The sequence below is a fragment of the Puma concolor genome, chromosome A1 (genome assembly GCF_028749965.1).
Source record: "Puma concolor isolate L17-30 chromosome A1, mPumCon1.1.hap2, whole genome shotgun sequence".
In the NCBI taxonomy this organism is placed as follows: domain Eukaryota; kingdom Metazoa; phylum Chordata; class Mammalia; order Carnivora; family Felidae; genus Puma; species Puma concolor.
This window is the reverse complement of record NC_141667.1, coordinates 159,101,164-159,119,667: the sequence shown is the minus strand read 5'-3', so window position 1 is coordinate 159,119,667 and position 18,504 is coordinate 159,101,164. Positions and strand designations below refer to the sequence as shown.

The 18,504-nt window shown below is 56.9% G+C and overlaps 1 protein-coding gene across 1 annotated transcript in view; it reads right to left on the bottom strand.

Annotated features, from left to right (window-relative positions):
• GAS6 (growth arrest specific 6) overlaps nt 1-17,600 on the bottom strand; it is a 33,631-nt gene extending 16,031 nt beyond the window's left edge. The window contains exons 1-4 of the mRNA XM_086707803.1: nt 17,307-17,600; nt 16,882-17,048; nt 5,983-6,007; nt 4,549-4,611 (exon numbers count right to left, since the gene is read on the bottom strand). Coding sequence (XP_086563929.1) covers nt 4,549-4,611; nt 5,983-6,007; nt 16,882-17,048; nt 17,307-17,385 — 334 coding nt within the window. The 5' untranslated portion in view covers nt 17,386-17,600. The remainder of the gene's footprint in view (nt 1-4,548; nt 4,612-5,982; nt 6,008-16,881; nt 17,049-17,306) is intronic.
• Between the last annotated feature and the right edge of the window lie 904 nt (nt 17,601-18,504).

The following is an 18,504-nucleotide window of genomic DNA, read 5'->3' as shown; positions in this document are numbered from 1 at the left end:
CCCAAGAGCCGAGAGCTCAGGTGTCTGTCCTGCTGGGAGACTGACCAGGTGGGCACAGGCCACTGTTTATCACTTCTTCCTTAAAATGACTGACATTTCAGGGGCGCCTGAGTGGCTCAGTGGGTTAAGCGGCCGACTTCAACTCAGGTCATGATCTCACGGTCCATGAGTTCGAGCCCCGCGTCGGGCTCTGTGCTGACAGCTCAGAGCCTGGAGCCTGTTTCAGATTCTGTGTCTCCCTCTCTCTGACCCTCCCCCGTTCAGGCTTTGTCTCTCTCTGTCTCAAAAATAAATAAACGTTAAAAAAAAATTTAAAAAAAAAATGACTGACATTTCCAGCCCAACGCCAGGTTTGGGGACAGCATTTCTGCCCCAGGCCTTGCTTGTGGTCACCAGCAATGAATTCCTAGTAGAGCCCTTCTCTGCCTCACCAGCCTGGGGCTCAAGTGACCCCCAGCCCATCTGGGCCTCCTGTCAGCCCTCACTGGCAGGACTCCAGACTCCGCCAAGCTGCGTCCCTTTGTCCCATGCAGGTCTGTGACCTTGTCACCAGGGCCCCACTTCTTGGGGAATCCGCATAATTGTGTGCAAATAACTGGGGCCTGAGTCTGGCATTGGGCTCCTCCTGTGGCCCTGCCACACTCACTGGCAAGTGTTGACCGGACACAGCATCCCCAAATGCTTTGTGACACTTGCACAGTTGTTTTTGGCAGGGAAGGTAAATGCCTTCTCCCCGTAAGCAAGCAAGAATCGGGTCCAGGAATGAGGAAACGGGGCCTGGGAACGGCGTGTCCCACAGCCACCAGGAGCTGGCAGGTCAGCCCTGCAGACCCCATGCTGCCCGTGGGGAGGGGCAGGAGGGCTGGGGAGGGCAAGGCCCAACACCAGCCCCAGAGATGGCAGATAGGGCAGGAGGGTTGTGTGCCGTGTGCCAGGGCCTGGCCTGCCTGCTCACAGCACAAGCCCAGTGGGGCCCCCAAAGGCAGAAGGGTGTCTCCACTTGACGCATTTGGTTCAAGATTCAGTTATTTCAGAAGTGTGCATTTGACACGTGGAACTGCCTGAAATGGCTAAAGCTCCTTGAATAAAAACGCCTCAGGGACCCACAGTCCAGGGTGGAGACAGACTTCCCCAGGGGACACCGCAGCATGGCTCCCACAGGACACCCACAACAGCGGCCCCAGGACCCAAGGAATGGGGAGGGGTGGTATCTGAGCATCTGACACCGGGCAGGGGCCCAGCGGACTCCCGTGGGTCGAGGGCGTGCACCTGAGAGCACGGGTGAAGATAAGCCTCTGCAGGCACCCAGGGCACCTGCTTCCCTGTGGCCGGGCCTCCAGCGAGAAGGAGCCTTGAGAACATGGGGTTCCCCTCGCCCCCACGCGGCCCTGCTGCTCTGAGCAGCCGTGTGATCCCTCGACAGGAGGCCTTTCTCTCCATCTCGGAATGAAGGTAAAGATGAGTTATAAGCTGGATGACACACTCAGTGCAGGGCCCACTGTGGCCAAAGGGAAGGGGCCCTTCGGACACGGCGGGCGGAAGGTGGAGACGTCGGCGGGAAGAAAGCCCCAGGCCTGGAGCGCAGCAGGGCTGGACACGGGCACCTGGGCAAACCGAGACATGGGCTCTTGGGGGACATTGCTTCGATTCTGACAATAATGGACAGTCAAGCACTCAGCTCTGCTGCCTCACGGCCACCAAATGAGACAGCTGTCGGGAAGGAACCATGAAAACAGCCTAAAGTTGCCCAAACTGTGCTGCGGGTGGAGAGGCCTGCAGGAGCCACTCCGGGGGCGCAGGGGGTGGGGGTGCAGGTGCGGGCAGGGCGTGTGTCCTTCCCGAGTGACAGGCCTTGGGTCCTTGTCCCCAGCTGCCTTCATACACACCCCAATAAGGACGCACTGTATTTGCAGGTTGCCCCAGACTTCGGAAAATTTAGATGCACAGACGGTGTGCAGTCAGGCACCCACGGAGGACGACACATTTGACCATAGCGCACAGTCCAGAGAGACTGGGCATGGGGGGGCGTAGCGCCGCCACTGCATGAGATCTGACCCTGGTGCCAGCTCAGGAAGCCCCCCTTCCTTCCTCACCCCAGCCGCCACCAGAGCCCAGAGCCTCAAGCCCATTCAGAACGCATCTTTGCTATTCAAACAATTCCGGTCCCTCTAAGGCCACAAAATCTCTCACGTGGTACAACATGGCCCAGGACTCAATGACTTTAAATAAATGCTGTTGGAACAAGGGTGCACCTCTCTGGAAACAATGATCTTCACGCTGTGTCAGGAAGCATGGATAACTAGGTAACTTTTTATGATTTCCAGAAAAGGGAGCCTGAACCCAGGAATTAAATACTTATGGGGGTGCCGGGGGGCTCGGCCTAAAACCCAGGAATTAAACATCTACAGGGATGTACAGTGGCTCCGTGAGTTAAGCGTCCAACTTCAGCTCAGGTCATGATCTTGCAGTTTGTGGGTCTGAGCCCCGTGTTGGGCTCTGTCCTGACAGCTCAGAGCCTGGAACCTGCTTCTGTGTCTCCCTCTCTCTCTGCCCCTCCCCCATTCATGCTCAGTCTCTCTCAAAAATAAAAATAAACATTAAAAAAATAAAGCAATCTCATCAATTTGGAGACATAATTTAAAAGAAAAAATTGGTTTAGCAAATTAACAACAATAAAAAAATTGCTAAAAACAAAAAGCCAACATGACATGAAACTAAAACTGCAATGACCATGCCCCTTGGAGAGGCCGAGGTCACGGGCTGACCCCAGGGAGGCCGAGGTCACGGGCTGACCCCTGGGAGGCCGAGGTCACGGGCTGACCCCTGGGAGGTTGAGATCATGGGCTGACCCTAGGGAGGCCAAGGTCACAGGTTGATCCCAGGGAGGCCGAGGTCACGGTTGACCCCAGGGAGGCTGAGGTCACGGGTTGACCCCCAGGAGGCCAAGGTCATGGGCTGATCCCAGGAAATAGGCTGACCCCCAGGAGGCCGAGGTCACAAGCTGACCCCAGGGAGGCCGAAGTCACGGGTTGACCCCAGGGAGGCTGAGGTCACAGGCTGACCCCCGGGAGGCTGAGGTCACGGGCTGACCCCTAGGAGGCCGAGGTCATGAGCTGACCCCAGGGGGCCGAGGAAGGGAGCCTGCTCCAGGTTGCCAATGATGCATGGGCATGGATTTTGACCACCCTGAGTTAACAGGCACTTGTACCCAAAATGACAGAAGCCAGTCTGCTCTGCACCTGCTATTGTGCCGCTGTCCTGGGGTTAGAGGGGAGCAGGGGCCACGCGGCCTCACCACCCTTCCCTCGCCTTCCTGAGTTAAATCAATCATTTCTTCTGCTCTCCTGAACCAGGGCTTGGGCCTGTTACCCAGGCCAGGCGAGTGGGGTGAGGCCCTTGGCCGGCACACGGACAGGTGGGTGGCTGGATGCAGCAGCACCACAAGCCAGGCCAGCCAGTCCATGAGCAGCTCTGGGTCCTCCCCTCCTGGGCTCCCCGGGGGCGGCAGGCCTGGCCTCAGGTGCAGGGGCTGCGCGCCCAGAGCCCAACTGCCCAGCACGCGCGGCGAACACACAGACACCTGGGCTTAGGGTCGACCAGCCAGCTCGCCGTGAGGAGCTCAGACCTGAGCCGGGCCCAGAGTCAGTCCCAGCTGAGGTGGCTACAGCGTTCCTCGCCAGCGAAAAGTCAGTGTTACTGAGTGATCACTTACATGATGTTAATAAGAATACAAAAGATGCATGATAAGCAGAGGTAAAATTGTGCGAACGGCTAACACATAAAGCTCAGCTTGACTCGGTGAGAAAAACATAAACACAAAGACTGGGAGTCACCCTTCATCGTTTATACTGGGTGAAACCAAAAAGTTAAAAAAAAATGCACCAGCTTGGCAGAGATAAATGGGTGGGCCTCCTGCTCGCGCTCGCTCGCTCCTGGCGTAATTCAGGCCCGAAATGAGAAATGACACTGGGCTTGGTGCTGTAGGTCCCGCCCTGGGATTCTGTCCTGCAGACACCGTCAGATGCATGTGAGATTTTATTTGTACTTGTCAAAAACTGGAGGTAGCCTAGAAGTCCCCAGTTCACAGTTAATGCTACCTACCCGAGCCGGTGTTGCCGAGAACGTGCATGTGTGCCGAGCTGCATTCAGGGCAGAGAGAGGTTGGCACACCCGTGTGGTAAGCTGGCATTTGTGCAAAACAAGAGACTGTGCGTATGTGTTTACGGGCCCCAGGATATTCTCAGATCTGGTAACCGGGGCCTCTGGAGCCTCACCGGTTGACCAGGAGGCACAGCCGGGGGCAAAGTGCTCGCTCCTCACACCCAGGAAAGGCTTAGATTTTATACCGCGTGCACTGCTTGCTTATTTAGAAAAACGAACCTCACTTGCTGCAAAGGGCAAGTTCAGTGGAAAAGGAGCAGAGCTCAGGCCGGGGCTGCAGCTCCTTAAGGTAATGGGGCTAGTCAAGGTCCCTGGAAAACCACAGCAGAGCCTGAAGTTACCCAAACCCGCGGGGCTTTGAGGGGAACAGCAGGGAGGTGGACTTACTCTGAACGCAGGCGGCGAAAGCTGGGCTCTTGCTGTGCGGAGGCCCATGCCTACTGACGCAGTCTGTAAGACAGATGGAAAGCAGGTCAGTCATTCTTGTCACAGGTGACAGACGACAGGACAGACCTCAGAACTCATGAGTCGTCTCTGAGCCACCTCTGGAAGAGGAGATTATTCACATTCCCTAGGTGCTCCAGCTTTTGTTATTAGAGATTTTAACGCTGGCAAGCAAAAAAAGGCCTCCCACTAAAAGGCTGAACTGTGTCCAAAGGTCTGTCTGCGGCCTCTCTGGTGGCATGAAGGACCAGGAACAGTCACTGGGTTTTCTGGCCACAGTCAGAGAGGTGAACCTTATTTCAAGTTGGTCTCCAACAGAACCCCTGTTGGACCCTGAATGTGGAAGTCATGATTTGAGTGTCCCCCTCCCCAAGCTGTCTGACAGGTTGGTTCACACGGGAGCTGGAGGAGGGGACCAGACACTGGAACTCATGCAGAACAGGTGTTGAGCCATTCCTGGACCTTCAGTAGGTCCCTGGCGCTTGGTCATGCCCAGGAGGACTGGGGCCCAGGTGACCTGGAGGCAGCTCCCGGGACAGCTGGTCACCCTCTGCCCCTGGAAACAAATCCCAGACACCTAGGAGCAAGGCCTGCGGAGGCCAACAGGGAGCCCGGGAGTGGGCAGGTCCCCAGCTCTTCAGGGTCCACTATGGCGCAGACCCAGAGAATACCGCTAGGAGGACATAAGGCCAACAGGAAATTCACCAAACTTAAGAAGGAACAGACCCTGGTGTAGGTCTGTCTCATAATGATGTACATCTTAGAAAAATCTTAGAACAGCATCAATTAAAGGAGTAGTTCAGGGAAAGTCCAGAGCCTCTTTCTGACAGTCCCTGGTCACTTGGCTGTCACGCGTCTTACTTTCTCTCCCAAGTACACTCGGGAGCTTTCTGGGGGCCACGCTGCCCGGTGACACCCCTGCTGGGCAGCCAGGAGCACCTGCCTGTCCATTCCTCTTGTTCAAATTAAACAAAAACATCTCTTACTGGGCTCAGTTCTGTTAAAAAACACGGCAAATACCAACCACCATAGTCCACGGAGCAAAAGCTCTTCGGCATCTTCAGTAACTTCAGGAGTGCAGACACCCCGAGACCAACAGGTCTGAGACTCACTAAATCAGCCACATTCCCAAACAGCAAGCTAGCGGAGTCAGAACAGAGAAGCGGTTTGCAAATAACGGCACTGGATCGCGGTTGACGCGGATCGTGCTGCCGTGAAAGACACAGGCGCTGTGACCGCGTGCTCCAAGAGTCCCAAGCTCACCGTGTGGGTAAAGCAACCTCCCCAGGAGCACCTGCGGGACGGGCTGGCCCAGCTGACAGGTGACATGTCCACCTCTGTTCCTCTACAACTACAGAAGCAGCGATGCAAACTTACCTAAGTATCTTGGGTAAAAATAGTCCTGTGGAAAAAGAAAAAGAAGGGGCGACAGTTTACTGGCGTGGCCTGCACTCCCCACACAGTGCCCACAACAGCTGGCGGAGGGCCTCGCCTTCCTCTCCAGTGGGCACAGACAGGCACCTGGGCGGGGCAGGTGCGTGAGGAAGGCGGGGAACTCTCCACAGCTGGCTCAGTGACAGCAGGGCAGAACCACCCAGAAAGCCACTTTACGCCTCAAGGACCATGGCGTGAGGAAGAAGAGGGAGGGTGCGGCCCAGGCCGCTGTCTCGGCCGCTGCAGAATGATGTCTGCCTGGACCTTCTGTAAGCGGCAACGGGGATGTCATTTAAGGGACCCAGTGTCTCACAGGAGGCGGAGGGCCGGGAGGAAGATTGTCTGGACCCTCGCTGACACCGGGCTCCTCCCAGAAGCATGCAGACCCCGCGGGGCCATTCATACGCAGGCGCTGACTTGCACCGACTGGGTTTGTACAAGGAACTGGTGCTGGGCGAGGTGTGGAGGGTGCAAGGGAAGCAAAGGTCCTTTCCGTCCGTGACTGTGAACTAAGAGCGCTGCACCATACCAGCTGTCTGCCAAATACTAGGACCACTTGCCCTGTCTTGGCCAGCAGCAGAGAGCAGCTGGAATTGTCCCCAGGGTCATTGGCCCCAGCCGTCCACCATCATCTCTCACTGAGGGTCAGTCACAGCGTGGCTTAGCCCTAGATGCTCCCCTGGACGGGACCAGGTTGCTACACAGCAGCACCCACCGAGGAGGGGTGCCCACTACAGGTGCTGTGATTGTATGTCCTTCCATCTGACCCTCACAACTGCTCCAAGGTCTTTTCAATTAACCCCGTCATCAGAGAGGAGGAAACCGAGGCTCATGACGGGTCGTGGAGTTCAACCAAGGTTAGGAAGCCAGGTCGGGCTCCCGACAGCACACTGGGATCCAAAACCACACTGAAAGGAGCTGGTGTGTCATCTGCAGTGATGGGCCCCCACAGTTAGCTGGCCTCACGCCATGGTCTGGCACCTCACCTGTCCCCTTCCCTCGCTGTTTACAACACTTTGCTAAGACACCCATCAGAAAGTCATGTTCTGATAAAGACATGACTTAGACTCTAACTCCTTTAAAAGAAAAGTAATGGTCAGAGCAAGTTTGTATTTCAGCTTGTATCACGGTTGTGAAGGTGACATTCAGGCAGGTGTGACAGAGGCCATGTCTGGCAGGCAGAGCCACACAGCCAGGGCGGGGACACCCCTCCCCACCAGCATCCAGAGGGCCCTGACGGCCTGGTTTCACTTCTCCATGCTGCTTTCAGTCATGGACTGGCCACTCCCAGACAGGAAAGGCAAGCGAGGCCAGGCGCACTCAGACGAAGCCCCCAGAGCTGAGGGCAAGCAGACAGGGACATCTGCCGGGTTTAGAGGGAGAGCAAAGGCCACAGACTTTGTCACAAAGGGAGGGGCTCTGGCTCTGAAAGAAAAGACTTAGGATGCACGATGTGTCCACTCACAAAACCAAGAATTAGACTACGAAGGAACTAAAGACACTGAGGATCTGTGAGCAGAGTTCCCAGTTGTCATAGACGTGGCACCTGCCACAGGAAAGCTATTCTGTATGGTCATAAATGTGGCACCTGCCACAAGAAAGCTGTTCTGTATGGTCATAAACTTGGCACTGCCACAGGAAAGCTGTTCTATATGTTATCCAGAAAGCTGTATTATATTTTTCAAAGCCCTATTACTAGCTATGTGTCATGTGTTTTAACAGCGATTGTATTGTTCTGGAAGAGCCTCGCTGACCGAAAAGCCATGTGCCCTTCCCTTGTTAATCACACCCATGGGAATGTGGTTTCCAAAACCATTGGGCCATAAGCTGGTGACAATTTATCTTAATTTGTGTGCTTGATTTATTTGGGGTGAGAGGGGTGCTCATTTGGCTGGCAATCTAGGACAGAGATGATTAACCCCGAGTAATAGCAAAGCTAAGACAGATGCACCTAAAACCACTATGCGCTCTCCCAAGAGAAAGAGACATTTCTAATTGTCCTTCAACGTTCTGACCAAAGAGGAAGACCTATGGAAATCTCAGTGAATGAAGGGCACTGGACACAGAACAGAGAGCCGGCCCCACCTGCACCACAAGTTGGCCACACATAAACTGTGGCCTGAGGCTTAGGAACTGGGCTGACTCCCATGAGCATCACCCTCCCAGTGATCCACGGAGCAGAGGCCACACTTCAGATGGCCAGATTCAGAACCAGGGATCGGTTGCCTACAAACTTACCCTTTCTTTTTGACCACACAAGGAGGCATGTGAGGGCCTGGCTGGGGTCAGGAGCAGGGAATGGGCAGACCAGCCAGCAGGAGGCCAAGGCCACCCAGGTTGGAAATGAAGCCGTCTGTCACCTGGCAATCATTTTTCTCAGGAGTTTGCTTCTGCTTTACTTAAACAGCTTAAGATACAAAGAAGTGAGCAAAACTGCAGGCCACTAAACTGTGAGCTGAAGATCCCAGAGGGGAAGGTATATGCCCGATACCTGGCCTGGTGCTGACTATCCCTCAGAAGGCCCTCAGGAGCCATTGCTAAATGGGTGAATGAATGATAGATGAATGGATAGATGAATGGAAGAATGAGTAAATCGATGGGTGGTTGGATGGGTGGCTGGCTGGCTGGATGACGGATGGATGGATCAAAGGAAGAATGCATGGATGGCTGGGTGTATGAATGAATGAACAGGCAAATGTAGAGTCCTACAATTTTCACTGAGTTGTTGATTTTATTTATAACAAAGCTAAGCACACTGGGAGAAATACCTAAATCGGTGCTCTCAGCTTGTGTCTTCCAAAACTCAGAAATATCAGTACTACGTTTCCTCAAGCTTACAAACTGCCAATGCATTTTTGAACTTAGATCCTTAGATGAACTGCCATTTGCCAACCTCTTCTTCCACCATTCATTCCAAGGACCCTACTCTCTGAGGAGGCGATGAGACATGGTGCATGTGTGATTCAACAACTGAATCGTCACTCCTACTAGTAGGGACTGCCCGTGAGTGAAGTGGCCCCGTGTGGAGCTCACACCCCACCTACGGGGAGCACCTGGTTCTGGGAGGATCAGTGTGCTGGTCTTGGCCAAGAGCCCACTGGCCGCACACCCTCACGTAAATGGAGTTGGGTGCTCCAACAAATCCGGCCTTCCCTGGGACGCATTCTCCCATGCTCCTGTTCCCTGCAGGTTTGTAAACACAGGAACCTGTGCCCAAAGCACCTTCAAGGCCTGAACCCAACGACAGGCTCGGTCCACTTGCGTCTAACGTGAGGCCTAGCAGTTTGCTCTGAAACCACAGGACGATGTTTCTGTGAGATGGTCTCTTCCACGTCTGCTCCTTAATCGTGCCGTCACCCATCTGGCCCCTTCGCTAAGAAGGGGAGCACCAGAAAGGACAGCAAATAGGTGGCTGGTGAAATCCTCGACAAGTCCCATCTGCAGACAGAACCTCCCACCTGCCTCTGCCCCATGCTGACCACCGGAACCCTGGTCTGCCACATGGGGTCTGTGCCTCCAGAGTCTCCCATGTGGCAACAGTCAAGAGCATCAGGGAGTTGCCCACCCTCCCCGTGGGGCAAGGTTGCGTGTGGGCTGTCCACCTGCCACTCGCCCCTCTCCTACTTCGGGACAGTCAGTTCTAGAGTTGGAACTCCAGAAGCTGTGACCACGACAAGCTCCTTGCCCGGCAGCCTGCCCAGCCTGCTGAAATGCCCTCCAAGCACCCAGCCTGTGCACCTCTTCCCCGGGGCCTTCTGAGGCTTGGTGGGGTTCTTAGGGGTCTCTCTATAAACTTGACGCTCTGAGAGCAAATCTGCCTTCCAAAAATGGTCAAAAACCACATAAGCCTAGTGGGTTAAAATGCACATTATTAAGACAGAAACATCACCTGGGCTCACAGTGTGAACTGAGCACAGTTGCCCTCTTGTAGCTCATGAACAGGACCACATGCAGCTGGGAAGGTTCTAGAATTTGGCAACTGACACCTCGTACGTGCCTTCATGTCCAAACTACTTTAACTCTTCGAGCTCCTCCCAGGCTGGCGCAGTCCCTGCAGGGACAGGGTAAGCCAGGGGGACCCAGACAGCTTCCGGCCCTGATGCTGCGGCTCACCTTCAGGGCAGTTGCCTTCTTCCTGCCCTCTGACGCATATGCAGGTTAATGGGAGGCTCACTGCCAGGAGGGCCGAGACACCAGCGTGTTAATGGACGTGGAAACTGCTTTGCAAACACATCAGCATCAGCAGTGCGTAAGTCTTTTTGGCGTGGAGTACCCAGCACTTTCATCTAGTTCACACGACATAATAGGAGGCACACATCGCAGCATAACAAATGGTCGTTACTTTTCAAACAGGAAATTAAGAATTTCTTACTTCCTTTAATAAATAACTGCCCGAAATTTTGTTTCCAAAACTCCTTACGCTATTTGACAAAGTGGGCTGAGACTCAAGCGTCACAATAACTGCTTATTTACGTGATACAAATACAAGATGTCTTCCTGAGAAGCGGTCCACAACACTGACTAATCCTTTAACCTTAATGTTGTCTTGCTAGTAAACTTGACTTCTAAGGGAAATACTGTCCAAGTCACATCAACTTGAATCGTCATTACGGAGGCTTCTGCTTTGCGGTAGCTGGAGGAAGTCACAACAACGGTCTCACGGTTTTTATGACGGCTCCCGGAGAGATTCCCAGCTATCGACGGGCAAGCTTTGGCCCCTCAGCCTGCAGGGACCCTGACAGGTTCTCAGTCCCCCAGGCCAGCATCACTCAGTCTGTGCATGTTTTTCTAAGCGTGGTTCACACAAAATCCCTCTGTCGTCTTCCCAAGTTCATCTCCTCTAAGATTCTCCAAACCAGGGGTCTGTTTAAGCACTCCATGAGACCAAAGGAAACACGGACACCCCCTACCTACCCCTGCCAGGCCCACAGGGCCTCCAGGTCAGCCCTGCAAGGAGGGGAGCAGGCCCCAGAAACACCCCCAAGGCCACAGCGCTCCCCTCCTTCCTGAGACGCTAATGTGCACGTGTGTTGTTAAAAATTCCTGTGGGGACAACACGCAGGTGCACAGATAAAAGCTGGGGACTGCAGCTCTGTGGATCTGTGCAGTGGGATTCCTGCAGCCACACGCACCCCCACGCCCCCAGAACTAGCCCCTGGCGCCCAGCACATACCAGCGAGATAAGCACAGGGGCTGAGCCAGCCGAGTCCCGGTGAGTGGTGAGAGCCAGCTGGAAAGCTGGGTTCTCTGGGCCCTTTTCATAACCAGCTTTAGGATGAATCAGTGCCCATGTGCGCGTCACCACGTAGCAGGCTGTGTAGACACTTCTCGCCTCGGAAGGTCAATCACTTCAGAGTTAACATGCTGACCTTGGAGGCTGGGACCTGAGTTTCCATCTGTGTCCTCCCAGTGAAGAGTGAACTTGGGCAAGTCCCCACATAGATTCCTGGGCCTCAGTTCACAAGCATCTGGAATAAGGGCCACCACGTCCTATGACCTTGTGACAAACACTACTGCAATGTTCTTGTCTGTTTCTGGCTTAGGGAAAGGAATTTTAAGTGCATTTTGATGCCCCTCCGGACATGCTACATCATGGCGTGCATGTGAGGTGCACGTGAGATGTTCCACGCGTATCTGGCACGGGGTAAGCCTGGGGTGTGCATGGGACAACCCAGAACCTGCATCTGAGGAATGCAGCCGCAGCAATCATTCGGGGCGGGCCCAAGGTGACTCTTCCATCACAAATGGCTGGTCTGCTACGAGACAGGGCAGGTGGGAAGCACACTCTCCTACTCCCGGCCCCTGGCAACTGCCAATAGCAACCTGCCAACAGGATCTTCCGTTTCAATCTGAAGCATCGTACTATAGAGGCATGTGTCCAAACCAGTCACCCAGGCGGTTGCACCTGCAGCCACGTCATGCCAGTCCTGGAGGATGCCCCAGCACAGCCTCAGTGGCCCCCGGGTGGAAGCAGAGGCCTGCCCCCAGGGGCTGGCTGATTCCAGCTGTGTGATTTTCATGGAAAGCAGTGTTTCAAGAAAAGCCCTGCGCAAACCAGGTCTATGTAGCAGGTTTGGGGGATAGATGTGGAAAACTGTGTATTACCATGGGCACTGATACCAGAAAGAAACAATTCTCAAATCTGACAAAACAAGTCTGAGGAAACAAGTATGATAGTATGGGGTTCAAACTATCTCATTTGAACAACACATCTGTCATCGTGCGATCACTGGGAGCAGGCCGGATATTGTTCTGGAACTTCAAGTCCTCTTGAAAAGTTATTATAAAACTTCCAATGAACTGCACCCCATCAAGGTCCAAGTTCACAAGAACACGGCTCACAGTGGGGCCCCTGGACCAGCACTGCAGAGGCACAGAGCATTCCCGACGTCAGACACTAACCCCTGAGCCTCAACAGATGCTGCATCACAGAAACAGCTCCCAGTGCCAACCCACCCACCCCAGGGAAGAGGGGCATGGAGTGTGAAGACAGTGGGTCACCTGTCAGCATGACTGGAACACAGGGATGACCCGGGAAGTGTCTGGAAAATCCTGGCCCCAGCTACTTGGAATCTCAAGCAACAGGCCATAAGCATCAGAGTCTTAGAAGGCTGTTTTGCTTCTACAGCGTTTTCCAAAAATTCTTTAATTGGCTTTCGGCAGACGTTGGGCCCACTGGCAAGGACCAAGTGTCATCCACTGGGCCTGGTCTGTAGAGGCTGAACAGCACAGCTGAAGTGCCTGCAGACGCCCAGGAGAGAACCCAGTGTGGGACAGCCAAGTAGGGCCAGTCCTGCCTCAGCGGCACCCCTGCCCCAGGCCTTTCAGCTCAGCAGCAGCCACCTCAAGACAAAGCAGAACCAGCCCCACAACGGCGAATCCAGCCCGTGACCAGCTTCCCTGTGGCCCCTAGGGGCGAAAGCCCAAGAAGGAGAGGGTCCAGGAGGGGAGGCCACGGTCCACAAGAGCTGCTTCCCTTGAGAACCCCAAGAAAGGAGATGGGCAGTGTGTGTGTGGGGCAGCGTATGCAGGCCACCTGCAAGGCAGCGGTGGGGTGGTGGTGGGGGCAGGTGGGCAGCCGGTGGCTGTCCTGGAGGTCACAGCCGGTATGTCACCTCCCCAGCCAGGGCACCCGCATTGCAGAGGCAAGTCGTGGCAGGGGTTGGGGGGAGTGGTGACCAGGTGCCCTCTTCTTCCCTCCCACCCTCCTACTGGGGTCTTCGTGAGACCCCTTAGGCCTTAGGCTGGAAGGTAAGACTTTCATCTCTGTAGGGGTACCTGTCCCCAAGCTGTCCTGAAAGAAACAGGGATCTCAGGAAGACAGTGTCCTTGGAGGCCAGCAGCACTGCAGGGCTTTGAAGCTGACTGTACCCATAAAACCCTCCACCAGCACCACCGGGCTCCCCCACATCCAAGAGACATGGAGGAGGTGGGAGGGGGAGACATGGAGAGAGACGGACAAGGGGGACACATGTGAGCTCAAGCACTGGCCGGCGGTCATGCACCTGTGACGTGAAGCCCTCCAGGTGCGCTGCTGGCCGTGCTGCGAATACTGTCTGCCCTCGAATTTAACGAAGTGCTGGGTCAAGGCCAGGGCCTGGAGTTTCTTTCCTAGCACCAGGTTGTGGCTGCCAAGAGCGGGTTCCCAAGAGGGGAGGGCTCCCAGGAGCTGGGAGGCAGGTAGGGTGGGGCTGGCTAAGTCTTTTGTCCAGAACCCTTTCCGGAAGCGAAGGCCGATTACTGAGACGGCCTCCGGCGTCTGGAACCCGCCAGCCTTAAAGGATTTAAGTAGAAGGCGACTCTGCTGGGCTGGCCAGCGGTGAGCTTAGGAGAATCCCAGCACAGAAGGGGTCTTGTGAATGGGAAGCGATACTGAGGACAAGCAAGGAGAGGGCGAGCCAGTGGGGAGCGTAGCATGTGAGAGGAAACAGATAGGGAGGGAATCAACTGTCCCTGAGCTCTGCAGAGGAACGTTAGCCCTGGCAACAATGGGGAGCCTGGGACACTCCCCAGGGGCCTGAGGAGTGAGGGGGAGGACTGTCTGCTCCCAGGAGGGAAGCAGGAGGGTGACCAGGATGTCAGGAAGCCCCCCACCCCAGGCCCCCTTCCTTTCCAGCACAGGTGTGTGATAAGGCTGGAATCAGGAAGGAACCATTGTGCTAGCAGCTACCTGCTGTGAAGGTCACTTCCCTTCCCAAGAGAAAGACAGCCTAGTCAGGAACAATCCGGATCAGGCAGGAACAGCCCACCCAGCTAGCAGTCAGCACTCTAGCACAAGCCTCCAAACACCAGAAAGTACATCTGCAGCCCAGAGCTGGCCCTCCAGGTGCTCAAGCCCGCCCAACCTGGGGGGCAGGGCCCAGCTCCCGCACGCTCTCCTTGGGGCTCGCTCACTAGTGCGCCCCCAGAACCGCAGGATCAGAACCGGAGGGCAGTGGTGCCCTCTCTGCCAGCAGGCCAGAGCAGGACCAGGTGGCTGTGTATGCCTTCCACTGAGCCCGACCCTGAGGACAGGGTGGCCCCTTCCAGAGTGCCCCCATGGTGGTGAGGGTGACTCCTAACCCTAGCCTGGCTCCTCCCAGCATGCCACAAGCCAACGGCCAAACAGTCTTCACTACGGTCTACACAAGATGCAAGGTACAGGTTCAGGTGAAGGGTTTGCAACCCAGCTGACCTTGAGGGACGACCCCGAAGTAGCTGGTGTAACCTGGGAAACTGGCAAATGAAGAGAAGGATGTAGTTACTATTGCCGCCAGGGAGTGGCGAGGAGGACAGGATCCTGGAAAACCACGGACTGCTTTCCTATGAAAAAAGTTCACAAGTCTCTGCTGTAGGGACGAGGATCCCTGGAGGCTGGGGCGGCCATGATCTCCCTTGCAGGAATGCGCCCAGAGAGCTCTGGCTGAGTTAAAATCATGGGTCCTGGGGCTTGGGTGGCGCAGTCGGTTAAGCGTCCGACTTCAGCCAGGTCACGATCTTGCGCTCCGTGAGTTCGAGCCCCGCGTCAGGCTGTGGGCTGATGGCTCAGAGCCTGGAGCCTGTTTCCAATTCTGTGTCTCCCTCTCTCTCTGCCCCGCCCCCGTTCATGCTCTGTCTCTCTCTGTCCCCCAAAAAATAAATAAACGTTGAAAAAAAAAAAATCGTGGGTCCTGAGCAAACACTTTTCCTTCTCTTGCCTTTGTGTCAGACGTTTATAAATAAAGTTACGATTAAAACATAAAAGCAATTAAAATCAGCGAGGGGATTAATGCTCTGGGAAGAAGGATACTGTGGCTAACACACAGTGTGTCCAGGCAGCAAGGAAAAGCCAGGTCAGGCCCTGTCGTTCTGGGCAAGCACAGCCGGGAGTGGCCCCGGGGGTGGACAGTAGCTTCAACTCTTCTCAACTGTGAGCCCCCTCCCAGGGTCTCTGTACAAGGTCTGGGGGCTGGGGAGCCCCGCTGCACCTGTCACACAGTCCTGCAACCGGGCAGGGACCTGCTGGCCAGGCACATGGCCCTGTTGCTAGGCCTTCAGAAATCCTCTGCAGGGGATGACTCATTGGGCCACCAGGTTCGTCATTAAAGAAACCGGAAAACAGGCCAGAAAAGACCAGCAGTGCTGCCCTTACAGGAAGATGGAACTGGTGCTGCTATTGACGTGGAAAGCAACGGCCCTGGAGAAAACAACCTTCTCAGGCCCACCCCACGGCAGCAACTCGCACAAGAATTGCTGGGGGCCGGCCATCTCCTCAAAGCTCGCTTCACAACGGCCTGGAAAGGGTTGTCAGGTCAAATGGTGAGAAATACCAGGGAAGACAAAGCCTCTGTGGGCCCCACAGAGCTATCCATTTATTGCACACAGTGTTTATTTTATCCCAGAATTCTTTAGAAGAAACATTCCGGTAGAACCAAAAACGTCTGTGGAGTCACCCTGACCTCATGGTATAAAGCCCATCCGATTTGCACACTGGCACTCTCCAAGGGCATCTGCCCCAGGACTGATACACACGCAGGGTCCCGTGGGTCCCCTCCCGGGGAGGGCAGAGCTCCTGCACAGATGCTGAGTCCACACGGGCTGTTCCCTGCTGTTGGCTGCCTGCCGCCCCACACCCCCCAAGGACGTTATTAATAGTCACGTCCTGAGCCAGCACAGCCAGGCTCCCAAAGTCACCAGCTGCTTGTAAAGAGCACCTTGCTGAAGGAGGCCTCCACAGGGCACCCTGGCGGGGGGGGGGGGGGGGGCCCTGACCCCAGCCCTCCTGCCCACCCCTCCCACAGAAGTCCTGGTCCTATTTCCGTTTTGGCTTTCGGGACCTGCTGTGGCAAGCAATCCCAGAGGCCACGTCTTTCATTTCCTCTTTCAGGCACACAGTCCATACCCCTTGGTGAAGATCTAGGGGCTGCGGGCAGCCCACGCCTCACTTCCGGTCCATCTAAGGGGGGGTGGCAGGAAGCCCTTTAGGCTTTTACCCACTGTATTCCTCTTACATCTTAAACACTGAGGAGGTGTTGCCTCTTGCACATTTCCCTGAAGGCGGCTGCCTTCAGAGGCCTGCTGACCAAGGTAATGGGGTCTCAAGAGGACCCATTCACGCACCTGCTTACAGCTGTGGGAGCACCTGGAGTCACCAGGAGAGATGGGGCCCAAAAGGTGTGCAGGAGCCTTGACGGTGGGACCCAGGGCCCCCGGCCCCCCGCCCCCCCCCCTCCAGCACTCCTGACTGGGAGACCTGACTGCAGCCCCGGCACCCCTAACACCAAGGCTGTCTGCGCAGCGGGGAAGGGGCGTCCCCGTGAGGCTCCCCAGCAGCGCGCACGGAGGATGTTCCCAGACCCCAGCAGCGGGACTGCGCGCGCTCACCGTCTCGGGGTCGTTCTCGAACACCTCCCGGGCCTCCTCCTGGCTGCACAGCTCCTCAATGCATTCCCTCTCCAGGTGGCCCTGCTTGGCCTCCTCGAAGACCTGGTAGGCGCGTCGCTGCCGGGGCCGCAGGAACTGCGCCGCCTCTCGCGCCCGCAGCATCACAGCTGCCCGGACGCGGGCGGGAGGACGACGCCGGGAGAGAGCGGGGACGGAACGGGGACACGCCGTCAACCCCGCCCCGCACGCGCCGTCCTCTCGGCCGCCAGCCCCCCGGGGACGCGGCTGCGGCGTGCGGGGCCCGGGGGCGCGGGGAGCAGGCGCCCGGGGCGGGGTGGGGGGGGAAGAGCGGGGGCGCGGGGAGCAGGCGCCCGCGGGGAGGGGGGGCTCTGGGGAGGGGCCCGGTGGTCCGGCCCGGTACTCACTGTGCGCGGACTCGGAGGCCAGCAGGAGCACAAGCAGCGCGGTGCCCAGGGCGGCGGCGAGCGCGGGCGGCGGCGGCATGGCGGGGCCGGGCCGGGGCGAGCGCGGGGCGAGGGCCGGGGACGGCGACCGGGCCAGGAGCGCGCGCTCTCAGAGCGCCCGGGAGGCCGTGGCGAGCCGCGGGCGCCGCGGGGCGGTGGCTCCGCTCATCCCGTGCAGGCGGCTCTGAAGGTCACATCCCGGCGACGGCGGCGGCGGCGGCGGCGGCGGCAGCGGCGGCACCTCGGCGCTCGCGGCCGGGGCCGGGGCGGGGCGCGCGGGCAGGACCCGGCTCGGGGCCGCGCGGGGGCGGGGCGCGCGTGTTCCCAGCACCCACCCCCCGCCCCCCCGCCGGCTCCCAGCACCACCCCCCGCGCCTTCCAGCACCCCCACCCCACCCCGCCCCGCCAGCTCCCAGCACCCGCCCACCCAACCCACGCCGGCTCCCAGCACCCCCCCTCCCCCCACCCCAGCCCCGCGGAGATCAAAGACCCCGGGGAGACCCGTCACCCCACCCGGACGACGTGGCCACTTCGAGCGGCGGGTGCGTCCAAGAGAAGGAGATTCAAGTCGATGGCCGAGCCTGACCCGGTCGCGGGTAAAAGGAAGCAGCAAACAGCCAGGTGCCAGGTGACCAGGTGCCGCCTGACCGCTCACCAGACCGAACCCTCGTCCCGCCCCACCACCGCCACCCGCACCCCAAATCTACCGCACCCTTTTTGGATTCCCCATTCCCGAGCACATTTTCTCAAGACTTAAAACCCCCGAAGAAAGGATAAACTGAGGCCAGACCAAATCCCAGCGAGGTCCAGGGAGCGAGAGGAGATTATTTCCTTTTGTAACCTCTGTCTTCCATAATGATGAATGACATTGAGGTTTCCCAGTAAATACTCAGGCTGAAAGCAACATTGTGCTTCTTCTCAGAGACTAAGACTTTCTGTCTCTCTCTCCGGAGTATTTCGCAAATTCAGGGGCCAAAAACACACAAACAAACAAAACCAAAACGAAGCGGAGGGCTCCCCCGGGGGACTGAAGCGGCAGCGAGGCTGGCAGGGGCCTGGACACAGCCCCCCCCCAACCCCCACCCCGCATGGTGGGTCACTGTGGTCCTCGTGCCGCGCGGGCTCTAGGCCCGAATCCTGACCTCAGATTCCCCTGGCC